Raw genomic sequence first — 16,043 nt, forward strand, 5'->3', positions numbered from 1 at the left:
CTCGAGAGGTTAGGAAAGGATCTAATAGTTTATTTGGTTGGCTTACTGAGGCATGGATTATGCAGTAGCCTACCTTAAGTACAGTTGAAGTAACAGACCTGCCTTGGTATAAAGTTGGAGAAGGTATCCAGAGGCTTGGGGAAATTGGCCTGTTTTAATGGATTTATCAGATTAGACCCCTCGAGCCAGAAATGGAGAGTCCAGAAGACATCCCTTTCACCAGTACCATTAGGAATAAATTTGTGAAGGGAGCTCCAGCATCTTTGAGGACTGCTGTGATTGCTATTTTATGTAAACCTGATTTGACAGTGAGAACTGCCCTAATTGAATTAAGACACTTAACTACGATGTGGCAGATTGGAACCCGTGGTAGTAGGGGCCAAGTGGCAGAAGTTAATTGACAAAGACAAGGTGGGAGTGGTTACCATCATGGACAGCAAATTCTGAATACTAATCAGAATAGTCTGACTCGTGTGGAATTATGGCATTGGCTACTTGCTCATAGTGTTCTTAGTAGTGAAATACATGGCAAGCCTACTAAATATTTACTTGATCTGTATAGACAGAAGAATTCTAGGTCACATGAACAGCAACCCAGGTTGAATCACCAGAATACAGTGTCACGACCTCTCAATCAATTCCCAGACTGGAGTCAGTTTACAGACCCACAACACTTTGAATGAAGGGGAGGCCAGGTCCCTTAGAGGAAGGACCCTACTACATTGCCAATAATCTATAATTTCAGTCTTTCTGTTAGGTTTCCCCAAAGGGATCTGTGGCTTTTTACAAGAGTGACTGTTCATTGGGGAAAAGGAAATAATCAGAGTTTTCGGGGATTAATGGACACTGGCTCTGAATTGACACTAATTCCAGGAGACCCAAAGCGTCATTGTGGCCCACCAGTAAGAGTGGGGACATATGGAGATGAAGTTATTGATGGAATCTTAGCTAAGGTGCATCTCACAGTGGGTCCAGTGGGTCCCCGAATCCATCCTGTAGTGATTTCCCCAGTGCCAGAATGCATAATTGGAATAGATTTAGTCAGCAATTGGCAGAATTCCCACATTGGCTCCCTGACTTGTGGAGTAAGGGCTATTATGGTAGGAAAAGCCAAGTGGCAGCCATTAGGACTGCCTCTACCTACAAAAATAGTAAACCAAAAGCAGTACAGCATCCCTAGAGGGGTTGCAGAGGTTACTGCCACCATTAAGGAGGGGTGCAGGGTAGTGATTCCCACACATCCCCACTTAATTCACCTATTTGGCCTGTGCAAAAAAGCAGGTGGATCTTGGAGAATGACAGTAGATTATCATAAACTTAATCAGGTGGTGACTCCAATTGCAGCTGCTGTTCCTGATGTGGTTTCATTGCTCGAGTAAATTAGTACATCTCCTGGTACTTGGTATGCAGCTATTGAGCTGGCCAATGCCGTTTTCTCAATACCAATCTCAAAAGACCATCAGAAGCAGTTTGCCTTCAGCTGGCAAGGCCAACAGTATAATTTTACAGATCTTCCTCAGGGGTATATCAACTCCCCGGCACTATGTCATAATTTAGTCCGTAGGGATCTTGATTGCCTTTCACTTCCACAAGACATCACACTGGTCCATTATATTGATGACAATATGCTGATTGGACCTAGTAAAGAAGAAGTATTGATGACTCTAGATTTAGTGTTGAGACATATGTGTACTAGAGGTTGGGAAATTAACCCAATGAAAATTCAGGCACCTTCCACCTCAGTGAAATTTCTAGGGGTCCAATGGTGTGGGGCATGTCGAGATATTCCTACTAAAGTGAAGGATAAGTTATTGTATCTGGCTTCCCCCACAACTAAAAAGGAGGCACAATGTCTAGTGGGCCTCTTTGGATTTTGGAGGCAACATATCTCTCATTTGGGTGCGTTGCTGTGGCCTATTTATCAATTGACTCGGACGGCTGCTAGTTTTGAGTGGGGCCCAGAACAACAGAAGGCTCTGCAACAGGTTCAGCCTGCGGTGCAGGCTACTCAGCCATATGATCCGGCCGATCCAATGGTGCTTGAAGTGTCTGTAGTAGATAGAGATGCTGTTTGGAGTCTTTGGCAGGTCCCTATTGGTGAATCACAACGCAGACCCTTGGGGTTTTGGAGCAAAGCCCTACCATCCTCTGTAGATAACTACTGTCCTTTTGAGAAAGAGCTTTTGGCTTGTTACTGGGCTTTATTAGAGACTGAACACCTAACTGTGGGCCACCAAGTCACCATGAGGCCTGAGCTGCCCATCATGAACTGGGTGTTGTCTGACCCATAGAGTCAAAGTTGGACGTGCACAGCAGCACTCCATCATTAAATGGAAGTGGTATATCACAGATCGGGCTCAAGCAGGACCTGAAGGCACAAGTAAGTTGCATGAGGAAGTGGACCAAATGCCTATGGTCTCCACTCCAGTCACATTACCTTCCCTGTCCCACTCTGCACCTATGGCCTCATGGGGAGTTCCTTATGATCAGTTGACTGAGGACGAGAAAATTCATGCCTAGTTTACAGATGTTCTGTGTGATATGCAGGCACCACTCGAAAGTGGACAGCAGCAGCACTGTAGCCCCTTTCTGGGACTTCCTTAAAGGGCAGTGGTGAAGGGAAATCCTCTCAATGGGCAGAACTTCGAGCCGTGCGTATGGCTGTTCACTTTGCATGGAGTAAGAAATGGCCAGATGTGCGATTATATACGGATTCATGGGCTATGGCTAGTGGCTTAGCTGGATGGTCTGGGACTTAGAAGGAGCATGATTGGAAGATTGGTGATAAGGATGTATGGAGAAGAAGTATGTGGATAGATCTCTCTGAATGGGCCAAAGGAGTAAAGGTATTTGTGTCTCATGTGAATGCCCACCAAAAGGTGAGCTCAGCAGAGGAGGACTTTAACAATTAGGTGGATAGGATGACACGTTCAGTGGAAACCAGCTGTCCTTTTTCCCCAGCTACTCCTGTCATTGCTCAACAGGCTTATGAACAAAGTGGCCATGGTGGCAGGGATGGTGGTTATGCATGGGCTCAGCAACATGGACTCCCACTTACCAAGGCTGATTTGGCTACTACCACTGCTGAGTGCCCAATCTGCCAGCAGCAGAGACCAACGCTGAGTCTGCAATATGGAACTATTCCTCGGGGTGATCAGCCACCAATGTGGTGGCAGGTTGATTACATTGGATCACTTCCATCATGGAAAGGACAGTGTTTTGTTCTTACTGGAATAGATACTTATTCTGGATATGGATTTGTCTTCCCTGCACGCAATGCTTCTGCTAAAACTACCATCTGTGGACTTATAGAATGCCTTATCCACCATCACGATATCCCATACAGCACTGCTTCAGATCAAGGGACTCATTTCACAGCACATGAAGTGTGGCAATAGCTTATGCTCATGGAATTCACTGGTCTTACCATGTTCCCCATCTCCTGAAGCAGCTGGCTTGATAGAACGATGGAATGGCCTCTTAAAAACACAAATATAGTGCCAGCTAGGTGGCAATACCTTGAAGGGTTGGGGCAATGTTCTCCAGGAGGCTGTATATGCTCTAAACCAGCATCCAATATATGGTTCTGTTTCTCCAATAGCCAGGATTCACGGGTCCAGGAACCAAGGGGTGGAAACAGGAGTGGTACCACTCACTATTACCCCTAGTGACCCACTCAAAAATTTTTGCTTCCTGTCCCTGCTACCCTATGCTCTGCAGGTCTGGGATCTTAGTCCCAAAGGGATGACCACTTCCACCTGGAGACACAATACTGATTGTATTGAACTGGAAATTCAGAATGCCACCCAGCCATTTTGGCTTCCTCATGCCTCCAGATCAACAAAGAAGGGCATTATTGCTATCTGATGTGATAGATCCTGATTACCAAGGGGAAATTGGATTGGCTTTACATAATGGAGGTAAAAAAGAATATGTTTGGAATACAGGAGATTCTTTAGGACGTCTCTTAGTACTACCATGCCTTGTGATTAAAGTCAATGGAAAATTACAGCAACCTAATTCTGATATGACTTCTAATGGCTCAGACCCTTCAGGAATGAAGGTTTGGGTCACCCCACCAGGTAAAGAACCACAACTAGCTGAGATGCTTGTTGAGGGCAAGGGAAATACAGAATGGGTGATGGAAGAAGGTAGTTCTGAATATCAGCTACGACCACATCACCAGCTACAGAAACGAGGACTGTGATTGTTATATTTCTTCATTATATATGTGCATCAAATATTTTTGTTTCCTTCTGTTATGAACTGTGAAATGTAAATAAGGTTAATGCATTTTGGTAGTACATGTGTTAGCATATCATGTTAGGTGCAAATATGACTTTATAATTGTCTTTATTTAGAGATTACATATGGTTTAGAAGATGTGTACAACTGCCAAGTTGACAAGGGGTGGACTGTGATAGTTGGAGCTGTGTGTCAACTTGGCTGGGCCACAATTCTGTGTGGTTTAAGCTGTTGTGATGTGGTTATTCCCATGATGGGATCAGATGATTATGTTCTGAGCAGGCAATTTGGTGAAAGGGAGTTTCCCTAGGGGTGTGGCCTGCTCCCAGTATATCCAAGGACATCCTGGGAAAAGAGACATTCTTCTGTGGATCGGGATTCTGTTGTGCTGCCTACAACTGTCCGTGAGTGAATAGTCCACCATTTGGCCTGGAGATCTTGGATTCATCATTCGTTGGCGTCAACAGCCAGTGTACTGCCTGCCAGCCTTGAGCTCCTCAGCGCCTGCAGTTGCTAGAGTTGGGAAAAGCCTCCAGCTTGAAGTGGAAAAGCCTCCAGCTTGACGTTTGATCCAGGAACTTTGGACTTGCCAGCTTCTATAAGTGTGTGAGCCATTTTCCTAAGATAAATTTCTCTCTATATATACATATACATATATATAAGCTTTACTAGTTTTTGTTTCTCTAGAGAATCCAGTATAACACATAAGGATAAGCAGAAGTTTACAATGTCATAATGCAGTGGAAGTTGGCATACCAAGACAACCATGGAAAGAAAAATGAAGGAAGAGTGCTAGCTCCTGAGACTGGCCTAAGTCAGTGCTTCAATTCTCCTAGTGACTGACTGTAAGGGACACTTGACTTCATGCCCTCTGGCATCTGTCAAAGTTCTAAGGCTAAAGTCAAATAGAAACAAGAACTGTCACTTTAATAAGGATTAAGAAAGAAGTAAAAGTCACTGGTACAAGTAAGCAAACAAGTCAATGCTGCCTCCACCAATGAAGATGTCCCACTTAAACATCTTCCCAATTGTAAGAGAAATCTGGCAAATGATCCCAGAAGTACAGCATTGAGGGTTTAGTGAAATAACAATGAACGTTTAAAGAAAGCTAGAAAAGACCCTGGACTACTTAACAGTATCCAAAAGCCATAAATGTTATCTAGAATTTGAAAAGTACTAGATAGGAAGAATTAATTGGCTTTAGAAAACATCTCTAATAATTTTACCTGAAAAATAGTTGAATTTCTACATTACCAGAAATCAAAAAAAGTTAAATTCTATTAGATCAGTAAACAAGAACTAAAAATTGATTTGAAATCTAAAATTAAACCAAGGATCCACGTAAAATGTCCCAGGCAAACTGACATCTTGAAACTATCTTCAGCTAACTACCTCAAAGGCCATAAAAAATGTTAGCTAAGTTAACTGAGTGTCTATTTGGCCATATATAGGAAACAATTTTGGAAATGGTCTCTAGCTTATGACACACTTGAACCCTTCATGTAGTTCTGTCATTCTTCAGCAGTCTGCCATGCTCTGTTGACCTTGGGACTGTCAATGGACTTGAATGAATGGCCTGCTATGCAGTTTGGTAACATCAGGACTGTGCCATTTTATTTGTCAACCTTGGGCTTGTTAGCCTCAGCAGCCAGTAGCTACCTGAGTGAAGAGATGCCTCTCGCTTCAGTGGTCCAGAAGCAAGAGGCAGAGCTGAAGCACAGAGTCGAGGGGCTTTCACACAGCCCTTAGAGCCTGGCACCTTGAACTTGGACTTAAAGCCTCCAAACTGTAAGAGAATAAACTCCTGTTTGTTCAAACATCTCATTTGTGGTATATTCTTGTCAGAGCAGTACTAGGTAACCAGAGCAACATGCATGGGGTCATTATGAATAGAAATAGACTTTATGGCAAGTCTTGGATTTTTTTTTTGTTTTTTTTCCTTCTAGACTATTCGCCCAAACCTTTCCAGCTCCAGCCCTAAAAGGTAGCGACAAGGCTGAAGTAAATGTAAAATCTTCTACTTTTTCTTTAAAAGTCCATTCCAATATGCAAACTCTTATATGGGTGTGAAATTAGCTCAGCTTGTCAATCAGGGAGCACAGCTGGACTCTGACTAAATTCTATCAAAAGGAAAAGGGAAGAAAACTTTTGAAAATTAAATTTTATAAGGAGTCTTTTCCTCAGGGTAGGAAAGGTACTTCTAATTGACTTCTTACTAGAGTGAAGGCTCACCCTAGGGCCCCAGGCCTTACTCAGTAAGAAGACAGGCCATGGAACTCACTAGCCAGAAACACACTAAATAAATGCTACTAAATCAATTTCCCAACAGCTTGCTAATAAGGAAGCTCACACACCCAACTCTCAGTGCCTTCAATTTCCAGAAGGTACTTTAACCATCATTAGTTATGGCATGGCTAGGGTAACTATGGGGTGACCTCATCCCCCCCCCCCAACAAAAAGGCAAAGTATTGGACAATACTGAGGAGAAAGAAGAAATGGTTTAGAAGAGAAGCAGCCAAAAACCAAAACCAAACTCACTGCCATTTAGTCAAATCTGACTTATGCTCAGGGGACATCAAGCTCAATTGGCATAACATACTACACAAAACATTCTTCCACATCCTACTTTGGCGAGTAGCAACTGGGATCTTAAGAACTTGCAAATGGCCATCTAGATGTGATGATGGGTACCTCCTCATCCAGAGCAAAGAAGAATGAAGAAAACCAAAGACTGATGGGAACAAATAATCCAAGCGACTGGTACACCATGTGATCTGCAGCCTATATGACTATGAGACCAGAAGAACTAGATGGTGCCCAGCTACCACTGTCAACCACTTGAAGGATGATCTACATAGGAGATCCTGGATAGAGAGGGAGAACACTGTGTAACAAAACTCAAAATCATTTAAAAAAAAAAAAAAAAAATGACTAGGTTTGTTGTTCTGATAGAGACTAGTGGAACCACTAAGACTATGGCCCCTACATGCCCTTCTGGTCTGGCATTTAACCATTCCTGTGGCTTTCAGTCAAACAAAAGACAGGCATATGAGATGAATATTTACATTAGGTAGACACACTCCTTGGAGAGATCAATCATGGGAGAATACAAGGGCTGTGTATGCACAGAGAGACAGCTCAGGGGGCAGGAATGCATGGGAGGGAAGGACACAGGGAAGAGGTAACTATGGGGAGGAAGTGGGAGGGGAGCTGTTGCATTGTGGGAAATTGTAGTCAATGTCATGAGACAAAGTGTATGTGAGCTGATGTATGGAAAGTGAATTTACTCTGTAAACTTTTATCCAAATCACAATTTAAAAAAAAAAAGAGCTGACTCATGGTGACCCTGTAGGACAGAGTAGAATTGCTCCACAGAGTTTCCAAGGCTATCAATCTTTACAGAAGCAGACTACCTCATCTTTCTCCCATGGAGCAGTTGGTGGGTTTCAAGTACTGACTTTTCAGCTAGTAATTACGTGCTTAACCACTGTACCACGAGGGGTCCTTGAGAGACAGCCAGAGGAGCTAAAATCCACAGAATACAGGGCCATGAGCCCTTAATAATGCTGGTTTGGCCTCCATCCCCAAAAGATGCTCCTTCTGGTTACCTTGTACAAAGAGCAGAGAGGCACCTGAGTCTCATGGGGAAAAGAGGGCAAAAGAGGGCAAAAGAATCTGATTCAGCTGTGCAACACCTTAATTCTTAAAAATAGAGGCATTCTTCTTCCTGCATGGTATCATCACAGAGTTGTTACTACTACCGGTGAAAGGGCAACAACAATGAAAAAATGCAGGAGTCAATCAAAAGAAATGGCAGCAGAAAGCCTGGCCTGAGTGAATCTTCTCTGAAATTAGTATGAGCACCTGTTTCACAAGACCCTAAGGGGTTGCTCATTGTCCATGAGGGGAAGGGAGTACGGGTGTTGATTTTCTACTTAGTTCCTCCTCTCTATATAGGTGATATAGCTAGCTAGATAAATGTACATATATGGTAAGTCATAACTCTACTATACCCTCTTGACTCTCCTAAATGTCAAATGGAGATCATGTAAACCTATTAACAAATTCCATTGTTTCACTGGCTATGATCTACAATCAATGCTTTTAATTTCTAAGAGGTATTTTAATAACTGGAGTCCCTGGGTGGCACAAATGGTTAGTGCCTGGAGATCTACTTCCAAGAAATCAGTCATTGAAAACCCTATGGAGCACAGCTCTACCATGACCACACAGGGTTGTTACAACTAGGAAATCAACTGGACAGCAACTGTTTCCAGTTCTGGTTAGCTTAATGACTATCATTAGCTCTGGAGTTCTCATGAGAACAGTGGGTATGAGGCAATCTTGCCAAAAAAGGCTCTATGACTTTTTTTTTAAGTTGCTACTTAAATGCAAAGGTACCAAAGAAAATGAAGCCCACATAAAAAGCAAGAGAAAGTAAATACCTAACTTCGGCTGTTTTCCCTCAGGAAAAAAGGTCTTCTTACATGGGGAGAATAATAAAGTAGAGAAATATATGCCCTTCATGGAAAAATACACGTTTTAAAACTTTTCAAATTCCATGTTCAGATACAAAAGACAATACACACATATCACCTCTAGACACCACAGACTTGACTCACCTCACTGAGGTAAATAAAAAAGGAACATGTGGACCCGTCAACTCCGTAGTCTGCGTAGCAGGGATCCGACCGCCACATATCTTTCATCCACTGAAATGACAAGAACCAGACAAAGACATCTCTTAGCAGCCCTTTCTCTGGACCCCTGAACATCTGCTGACAGAAGAGATGGGAGGGAGACCAAGGGTGGAGTGAATGGCTCACAGTGTGGCCTAAATAACAAGTGATGGATTCCCTGAGCAAGTCAACAGAACCACTGTTCAGCTCCTGAATGATTCACAGGTAGACACACTGGCTGGAGCTGGGCCTCACAGAGGTGCTCACATTGGAAAGAGGTTGTGGAAAAGTCCAGGTCATAAAGCCCAGGAGAGGCAATGGTTGGGGAGTTTTATCAAAATCAAGTGCCTAATGGGATCCTGAGTAGTACAAATGGTTAAGCTCTCCACTACTAACTAAAAGGCTGGCAGTTCCAACCCACTCAGAGGTACTATGGAAGACAGGCCTGTCAAACTGCTTCCTAAAATCACAGCCTTGAAAACCCTACATGCAGTTCTATTCTGATATACATGGGGTTGCCATGAGTGAGAAATGGCTCAATAGCAACTGGTTTGGTTTTTTTCGATTAATGGGGCACTTGCAACTAAGTATCCCTTGTTCAAGCAAACACAGTTCACCTGCCCTTTGTACAGTGCCCAGAACAGAGCGTGGAATGAGTGAATGAATGTTCATTCACAGGCATGTTGTGTTGTTATGTGCCGTCGAGTCGGACCTGATTCGTAGCGACCCCACCTTGGGTTTCTGAGGCAGAATCACTACGGAAGTAGATTGTCCCATCTTCCTTCCGAGAAGTGGCTGGTGGGTTTGAACCACCAGCCTTCTGGCTAGCAGTCAAGTGCCTTAGGCACTACGCTACCAGAGCTCCTTTCACAGGCATACTAACCCCAAAACCAAACCAAACCAAATCCACTGCCATCAAGTCAAGTGCAACCCACAGCGACCTCCATAGGTTTCCAAGGTTGTAAATCTTTACTGAAGCAGACTGCCTCATTTTTTTCCTGTGGAGGGGCTGGTGAGTTCGAACCACTGGCTTTTGGTTAACAGCCCAATGCCTTAACTACTGTGCCACCAGAGCTCCTAAAATAACCCCAGAAGATGAAAATGGTTCTTCTAGGGTTTAGAATCACCATCCCAACTGCATAACTAAACAAACTTTTCTCTGAAAACCACCCAGCAGGGAGTGGATTCCCAGAGGGCAGACTAGACAAAGAGGACTTAAAACTTAAAACTTAAAAAAAAAAAAAAAAAAAAGTTTTAAAAGAGTGAATGAGTGCCTAAGAGCTTCTGGGTTCTCAACCCCAAATGCAAATGTGACATTTAAACCACAATCTGGAGACTTCAGTGCAGGAGTCTGAAGACTGGAGAGAAGAGAGGTAGGACACTGAATTAACAGCAGTCCTTTGTCATTAGCTCTGGAAGGATCCCTGCTTCAAAGGCACAGCAGAGCCTGAAATGGCCCTGGCTCTTTCAATGTGACCAGTCAGAACTGTTGTCTTAGTCAGACACATAGAGGTGGCAGCAGAAAAGGCACCAACATGGTCACAGCCCCGAACTGGCAGGACTGAGGTACTCTTTAAATAGCTCACTCCCCCATCCATATAGCTGGGGCAGGGAGGGGGACGGTGATAGAGCAGATTGAGGATGATGGAAATAAGCAAGCATCATGTCTGCCTTACCTTGATTTTCCCCTCACAGTGGGGATAGCCATCCATAGGAGGCAATACACATTTTTCTTGAGCTCCATTAATGATATCTGTAAAAGACAGAAAACAGCAAAGGATACCATGACATTGAAAAAACACAAGTCCAACATCCTTCCAAGCAAAGAAGCAAAAAGAGAAGCCAAGAGGAGGGGTCCGTACTGGTAGCCAGCCATGTTCTGACCCATGGAACTCCATGAAGTCTAAACATAGCTGACCATTCTGCAGTTGGGGACCTGAACCAAGGACAGCCTAGCTCCAGGATAGCCAGAGAAATATGACATGTGTGGCCTAGCTTGAATGGGCAAGTTGAGCCAACCAGAGTCCATACTCTTAATTTGCAATTGGAAAATCAAACAAGTAGGGAGCAGGAAAGTAAGCCATGAGACTGAGGGTCCACCAGGGCTGGTGGGGCCATTCTTGGTGATGCAGGCAAGCTGAGGCCATGACTATACTTCTGAAGACATATGTGTGAGCAGGAGAAAGGCGCACAGAGCTGATATGCAGAGGAGCAGAGAGTCTCAGGCAGATCAGCTGAGACCTGATGAACTCCCAATCTGGTCCCATGAGGCACAGCTTCTTACAGACCTGGTTCACAGAGTTCCTCAAAGAGCTCTTGATTGCTTTAAGGATTTTCTCACAATAAATTCTCTTTATATTGGCTAGAATCTAGTGGATTCCTAGATAAAGAGGAAGAACAAAAAGAATGTCTTCAAGAAGCTTATGGTCTACTGGTGGACAACAGACAAATAAACAACTGAATAGTTTAATAGACATTCTATTAGGGTATGATAAGGGTCAAATCCAGTCTCTAAGGGTCAAAGAAGGCTTCCAGAATCGAGAGACATCCTAGCTGAGATGTGAACATGAAGTAGGCATGAGCCAGGTAAAGGAACAAGGTAAAGATGGCATTAAAGAACTGATGCCGCTCCAAATGCAGGAATACATGTTGGCCTGAATGAAGAAGTGTGAGGTATTGAGAGGTCAGACTGGAGAAGCAGACAGGTCCCAAATAGGAAAGGTTTCTTGAGCCATAAGGACTTTGGGCTTCATCTTAAGGGCACAGTGGAGTACTGAGATCATGATTTTTATTTAGAAATGATCATTTTAGTTATAAATTAGGACAATCCTAAACCTATGTAAGGAGCTCTGGTAACATAGTGCCTAAGGCACTTGACTGCTAACCAGAAGGCTGGTGCGGTTCAAACCCACCAGCCATTCCTCAAGAAGGAAGGTTGGGCAATCTACTTCCGTAGTGATACAACCTCAGAAACCCAAGGAGGGGTCGTTATGAGTTGGGTTTGACTCAATGGCACATAACAACAACAACAAACCTATGTATGGACTTCTCTTTTGAGACTTACTATATTTTCCAGAAATGCTTGGAAAACATCACCATTATTTATTTATGATGGTTTTCTATACAAAGTACTAATCAGCAGTTATACCCTAAACTACAATACCATTTGACAGGGGAATTAAATGGCATCAGTGAATGCTGGGGCTAACATAGAAATTAACACTAAAAAGGATTTTAATTGCACCTGTCCCTTGAAAATCAATTCCTCTGATAATGTGAAACAGGGAAATCCTTGACCCCTTGATTTAGTGTTTTCAATGAGCATTGTTGTTGTTGTTGTTGTTATGTGCCTCAAGTTGGACCCTACTCATAGCAACCCCTCCTTGGGTTTCTGAGGCAGTATCACTGTGGAAGTAGATTGCCCAACCTTCCTTCCGAGGAGTGGCTGATGGGTTTGAACCACCAGCCCTCTGGTTAGCAGTCAAGTGCTTTAGGCACTATGCTACTAGAGCTCCTCAATGAGCATTATATTTGTGAAAGATAACTATAGCCTAAAATCAAAATCCTCCTTATCCTGGATTAGAGGCCATGCCATTTAGCAATTACAATGCAAGATACTTAACTTGTTGAAGCCAGAAGTTTCCTCATCTGAAAAACAGGAATGACTATACTCACCTAGATTTCATCCAGCTCTTATGATAACTGATTAAGTAAATATTTGTGAAGAGTCTGGTCTTGCACTCCCAGTGGCTGATACTACCGACCAATCACAGAAAAAAAAAAAAACGCACTGCCATCTGTCAAGTCGGATCTGACTCATAGCAACCCCTCTTGGGTTTCCGAGGCGGTATCACTACGGAAGTAGATTGCCCAACCTTCCTTCTGAGGAGTGGTAGATAATAAATATTTCAGGCTTTGGGGAAGCCATAAGGTCTCTGTCATAACTACTTAGCCCTGCTATTGTTGTGCAAAATCAGCCATAGACAATATGCAAATGAATGTATAAGCTGTTTTCTATTAAACTTTTATTTACAAAACCAGGTACAGATTCATGTTTGCTATGCTAAAACCCCAAATCAAACCCACTGCCACTGAGTCAACTCTAACTCATAGCAACCTCCATAGGGTTTCCAAGCCTGTAAATCTTTATTGAAGAAGACTGCTTCATCTTTCTCCTGAGGACTGGCTGGTGGGTTCAAACCACTGACTTTTTGGTTAGTAGCCAAATGCCTTAACTAGTGTGCCACCAGAGTTTCGTTTGCTATGTTAAGAGATTCCCAAAATGAGCATCCTTAATTCTGCAAAGACATGTTGTACAGAATTCTTGTAAGGATACCTTCACGAAGTCTGCTGCCTGAGAATCCCTTCTTCTCATCCCTTCTGTCCTCTACCCTTTCTCCACCAGCAAAAGTCCTTTCTCCTTTAAGACTCATCGTAAGCATCATCTCCCTAAGGAAACAGTCCTTAACACCCCCTTCTCAAGTCACACTGTCAGGATTTAGTGCTATCTTCCTCTGAGTGTCCCTGGGCTCCTGTACTATCTTTTCCACTGTCTCTCCAGGGAACAATCCTGTCATTTTCTTTTTATTTGTCCATCTCGTCTCCTAGGCTGTGAGGATGTTATGCGAAGATTATGTCTTGTCTTTCTTTCTTTCTTTCTTTTAATTTTATACTGTGTAACCACCATCACTATCCATTTCCTAATACTTCCATTATTCTTAACAGAAGCTCAGTGTCCCCTAATCCATGAGTCCTCTGCCCCTGGTAACCAACCACTAATAAGCTTTGGCCTCTATACACTTGCCTATCCTAAATCTTTCATCTAACTGAAAAAAAAAACAAAACAAAACACTCTATCAAGTCAATTCCTACTCACAGTGACCCTATATGTAAGTGAGATCATACAATATTTGTCCTTTTGTGTCAACTTACTTTGCTCAGTAAAATATTTTCAAGGTGTATCCATATAGTGGTATGCATCAGGACTTCATTTCTCTTTGTGGATGAATAATATTCTATTGTATGTATATACCACATTTTGTTTATCCATTCAGATGTTGATGGAAAAAGAGGTTGTTTCCACCTTTTGACTATTGTGAACAGTGCTGGAATGAACATCAGTGAAGAAGCATGTTTGCATTTCTGCTTTCAGTTCTTTTGGGTATATACCCAGGAGTGGAATTACTTGGTCACATGGTAATTCTATGTTTAATGTTTTTGAGAAACTACCAAACTATTTTCCAGTGACTGCATCATTTTATAATTCCACCATCAATGGACAAGGGCTTCAATTTCTCCATATCCTCAACAATACCTACTGTTTTCTTTCTTTTCTTTTCTTGTTTTTTAAACTATAGCCATCCTAGTAGGGGTGAAGTCGTATCTCACTGTGGTTTTTATTTGCATTGGAGAAAGTTATACTTTTTGCTCCACCACCAGACACTCAGTGCTGTTTGAATAATCAAGCACACGAGTGTTTCTACCTAACCCTTGGTCCTAACTTCACACTCAGAAAGAACCAAACTGTCCTAGGCCACTTGCTAGTTCAGGCTTTTTACTCCTCCTCCAACTTGCAGTTTTTCAATTAATCCAACAAGGTCTCCTCTGCAATCCCATTATCTTATGACAAATTTTCTCCCATTAATTTAGTTACACAGTTATGGATCTCAATAGACAACAAGCTTCCAAAGATTTTCATTTAATGGCTAGCAGCTCTAGGGCAGCAGGAATCCATGCATGGGAGGAACAGGAGGGACCCAGCCTCTGAGCATTGGCTGAGATGCTTCCTGACCACAAGCAATCTGAGCAAAACCTCCAGCACTTCACAGCCCCTGAGGATTTTCAGGCCTTTCTCAGATGGTATCTCCCCCACTTTGTTTACAAAATGTACAACACAACCTGTCAGGAGCTTATCATCCCAAGGATGACAAAAGCCTTTAATAAGTAATGTTTTTATTATTTTGCATTTATGTAGAACTATCTTATCTCTGAAAGAACCTCTAATCTATATTTGTTTAAGAAATAAGGCCAGGTAAGCCTGTCCCTCTGTCTCATGCCTGCAGGTTTCACTGCCACCATCTCTCTGTCAAGGACATTCTCAGCCAAGGAGGTCCAGCACAGGGATCTCAGGTCCAAGGACATGCTCCACTTCACCTATAGTTCTCTCTTCATGGCAGTGAGATCCTCCAGCTGCCTCTATGAGGGCTCATTTTAAGCCTGGGAAAGTGACAAAACTAAGCAATCCCAACATCAGAGATCTACACACCTATATTCATGGTCCCACCCAGTAATCTGGTAGGAGTTACAAAGAGTAGAAAAACCATACCCAGTAATTCACTATACTACACCTGGCTTTGCCCTTGCTGAGGCAAGTGCCAACAAAGCTCTTTTTTATCTCTGCCAAAAGTGCCTGGCGGCATCCACTCAGCCAGTAAGCCACTGCCTGAAGGCACTCAGCTCTGGCTCTATGCTGGGCAAACCTATCTTCACCAACTGCCTGGAGTCACCCTACTCTGCCAGCAAGCCTCCTGCCTGAAGGTGCTCAGCTATCTCACTCAATGGACTGGGAAGCTCAATGGTCTCTTGCTCTTCTCTTGATTCTGCTGCCATCATTTCTTTGCTGCTGCTTCTCACTGATGTTACAACTCTGTTTGTCTTCTGGGTTGAGGAGGTTCCCAGTGCAGGGATATGGGGTCCAAAGCACACCCTCCACTCCCAGCTCTTCTTTCTTGATGGTTGCAAGACCCCTACCTTCTGCCTCTGAGATGGCTCATTTCAAACCTAGCAGGATGGCAAAACTGACCAGTCCCCTTGCTAGGGTTCTGTACAGCTTATCTGCATGGTGCTACCCCCCACAGGGTTCTATGTACCTTATTGGTGCGTGTTACAAAACCATGGCTAGAAAGGTCATATAAAAGCAATCCGTCGCATTGCACAGGTTAATGGTATCACTTTTCAGAGACTGAGCTTATGTCACTCAGGTACCATTAAAACAGGGAGATAGGATTCTGTCAATATATATTATTTGAATGTTCTCCCTGATGCTCATCCCAAGCCAATTTTTTAAACAGAGAAGGAGTAAGGGAAAACTAAAAAAAAAAAAAAATTTCCTTGGTGCCT

The 16,043-nt window shown here is 43.1% G+C and overlaps 1 protein-coding gene across 1 annotated transcript in view; it reads right to left on the bottom strand.

Moving 5' to 3' along the window:
* Positions 1-16,043, bottom strand: part of MGAT5 (alpha-1,6-mannosylglycoprotein 6-beta-N-acetylglucosaminyltransferase) — a 381,222-nt gene that overhangs the window by 247,529 nt on the left and 117,650 nt on the right. The window contains exons 3-4 of the mRNA XM_007937586.2: positions 10,601-10,677; positions 8,868-8,957 (exon numbers count right to left, since the gene is read on the bottom strand). Of these exons, the coding sequence (XP_007935777.1) occupies positions 8,868-8,957; positions 10,601-10,677 (167 nt within the window). The remainder of the gene's footprint in view (positions 1-8,867; positions 8,958-10,600; positions 10,678-16,043) is intronic.

The sequence above is a fragment of the Orycteropus afer genome, unplaced genomic scaffold (assembly GCF_000298275.1).
Source record: "Orycteropus afer afer isolate SDZICR_OR568_19922 unplaced genomic scaffold, OryAfe1.0 scaffold00004, whole genome shotgun sequence".
NCBI lineage: Eukaryota > Metazoa > Chordata > Mammalia > Tubulidentata > Orycteropodidae > Orycteropus > Orycteropus afer.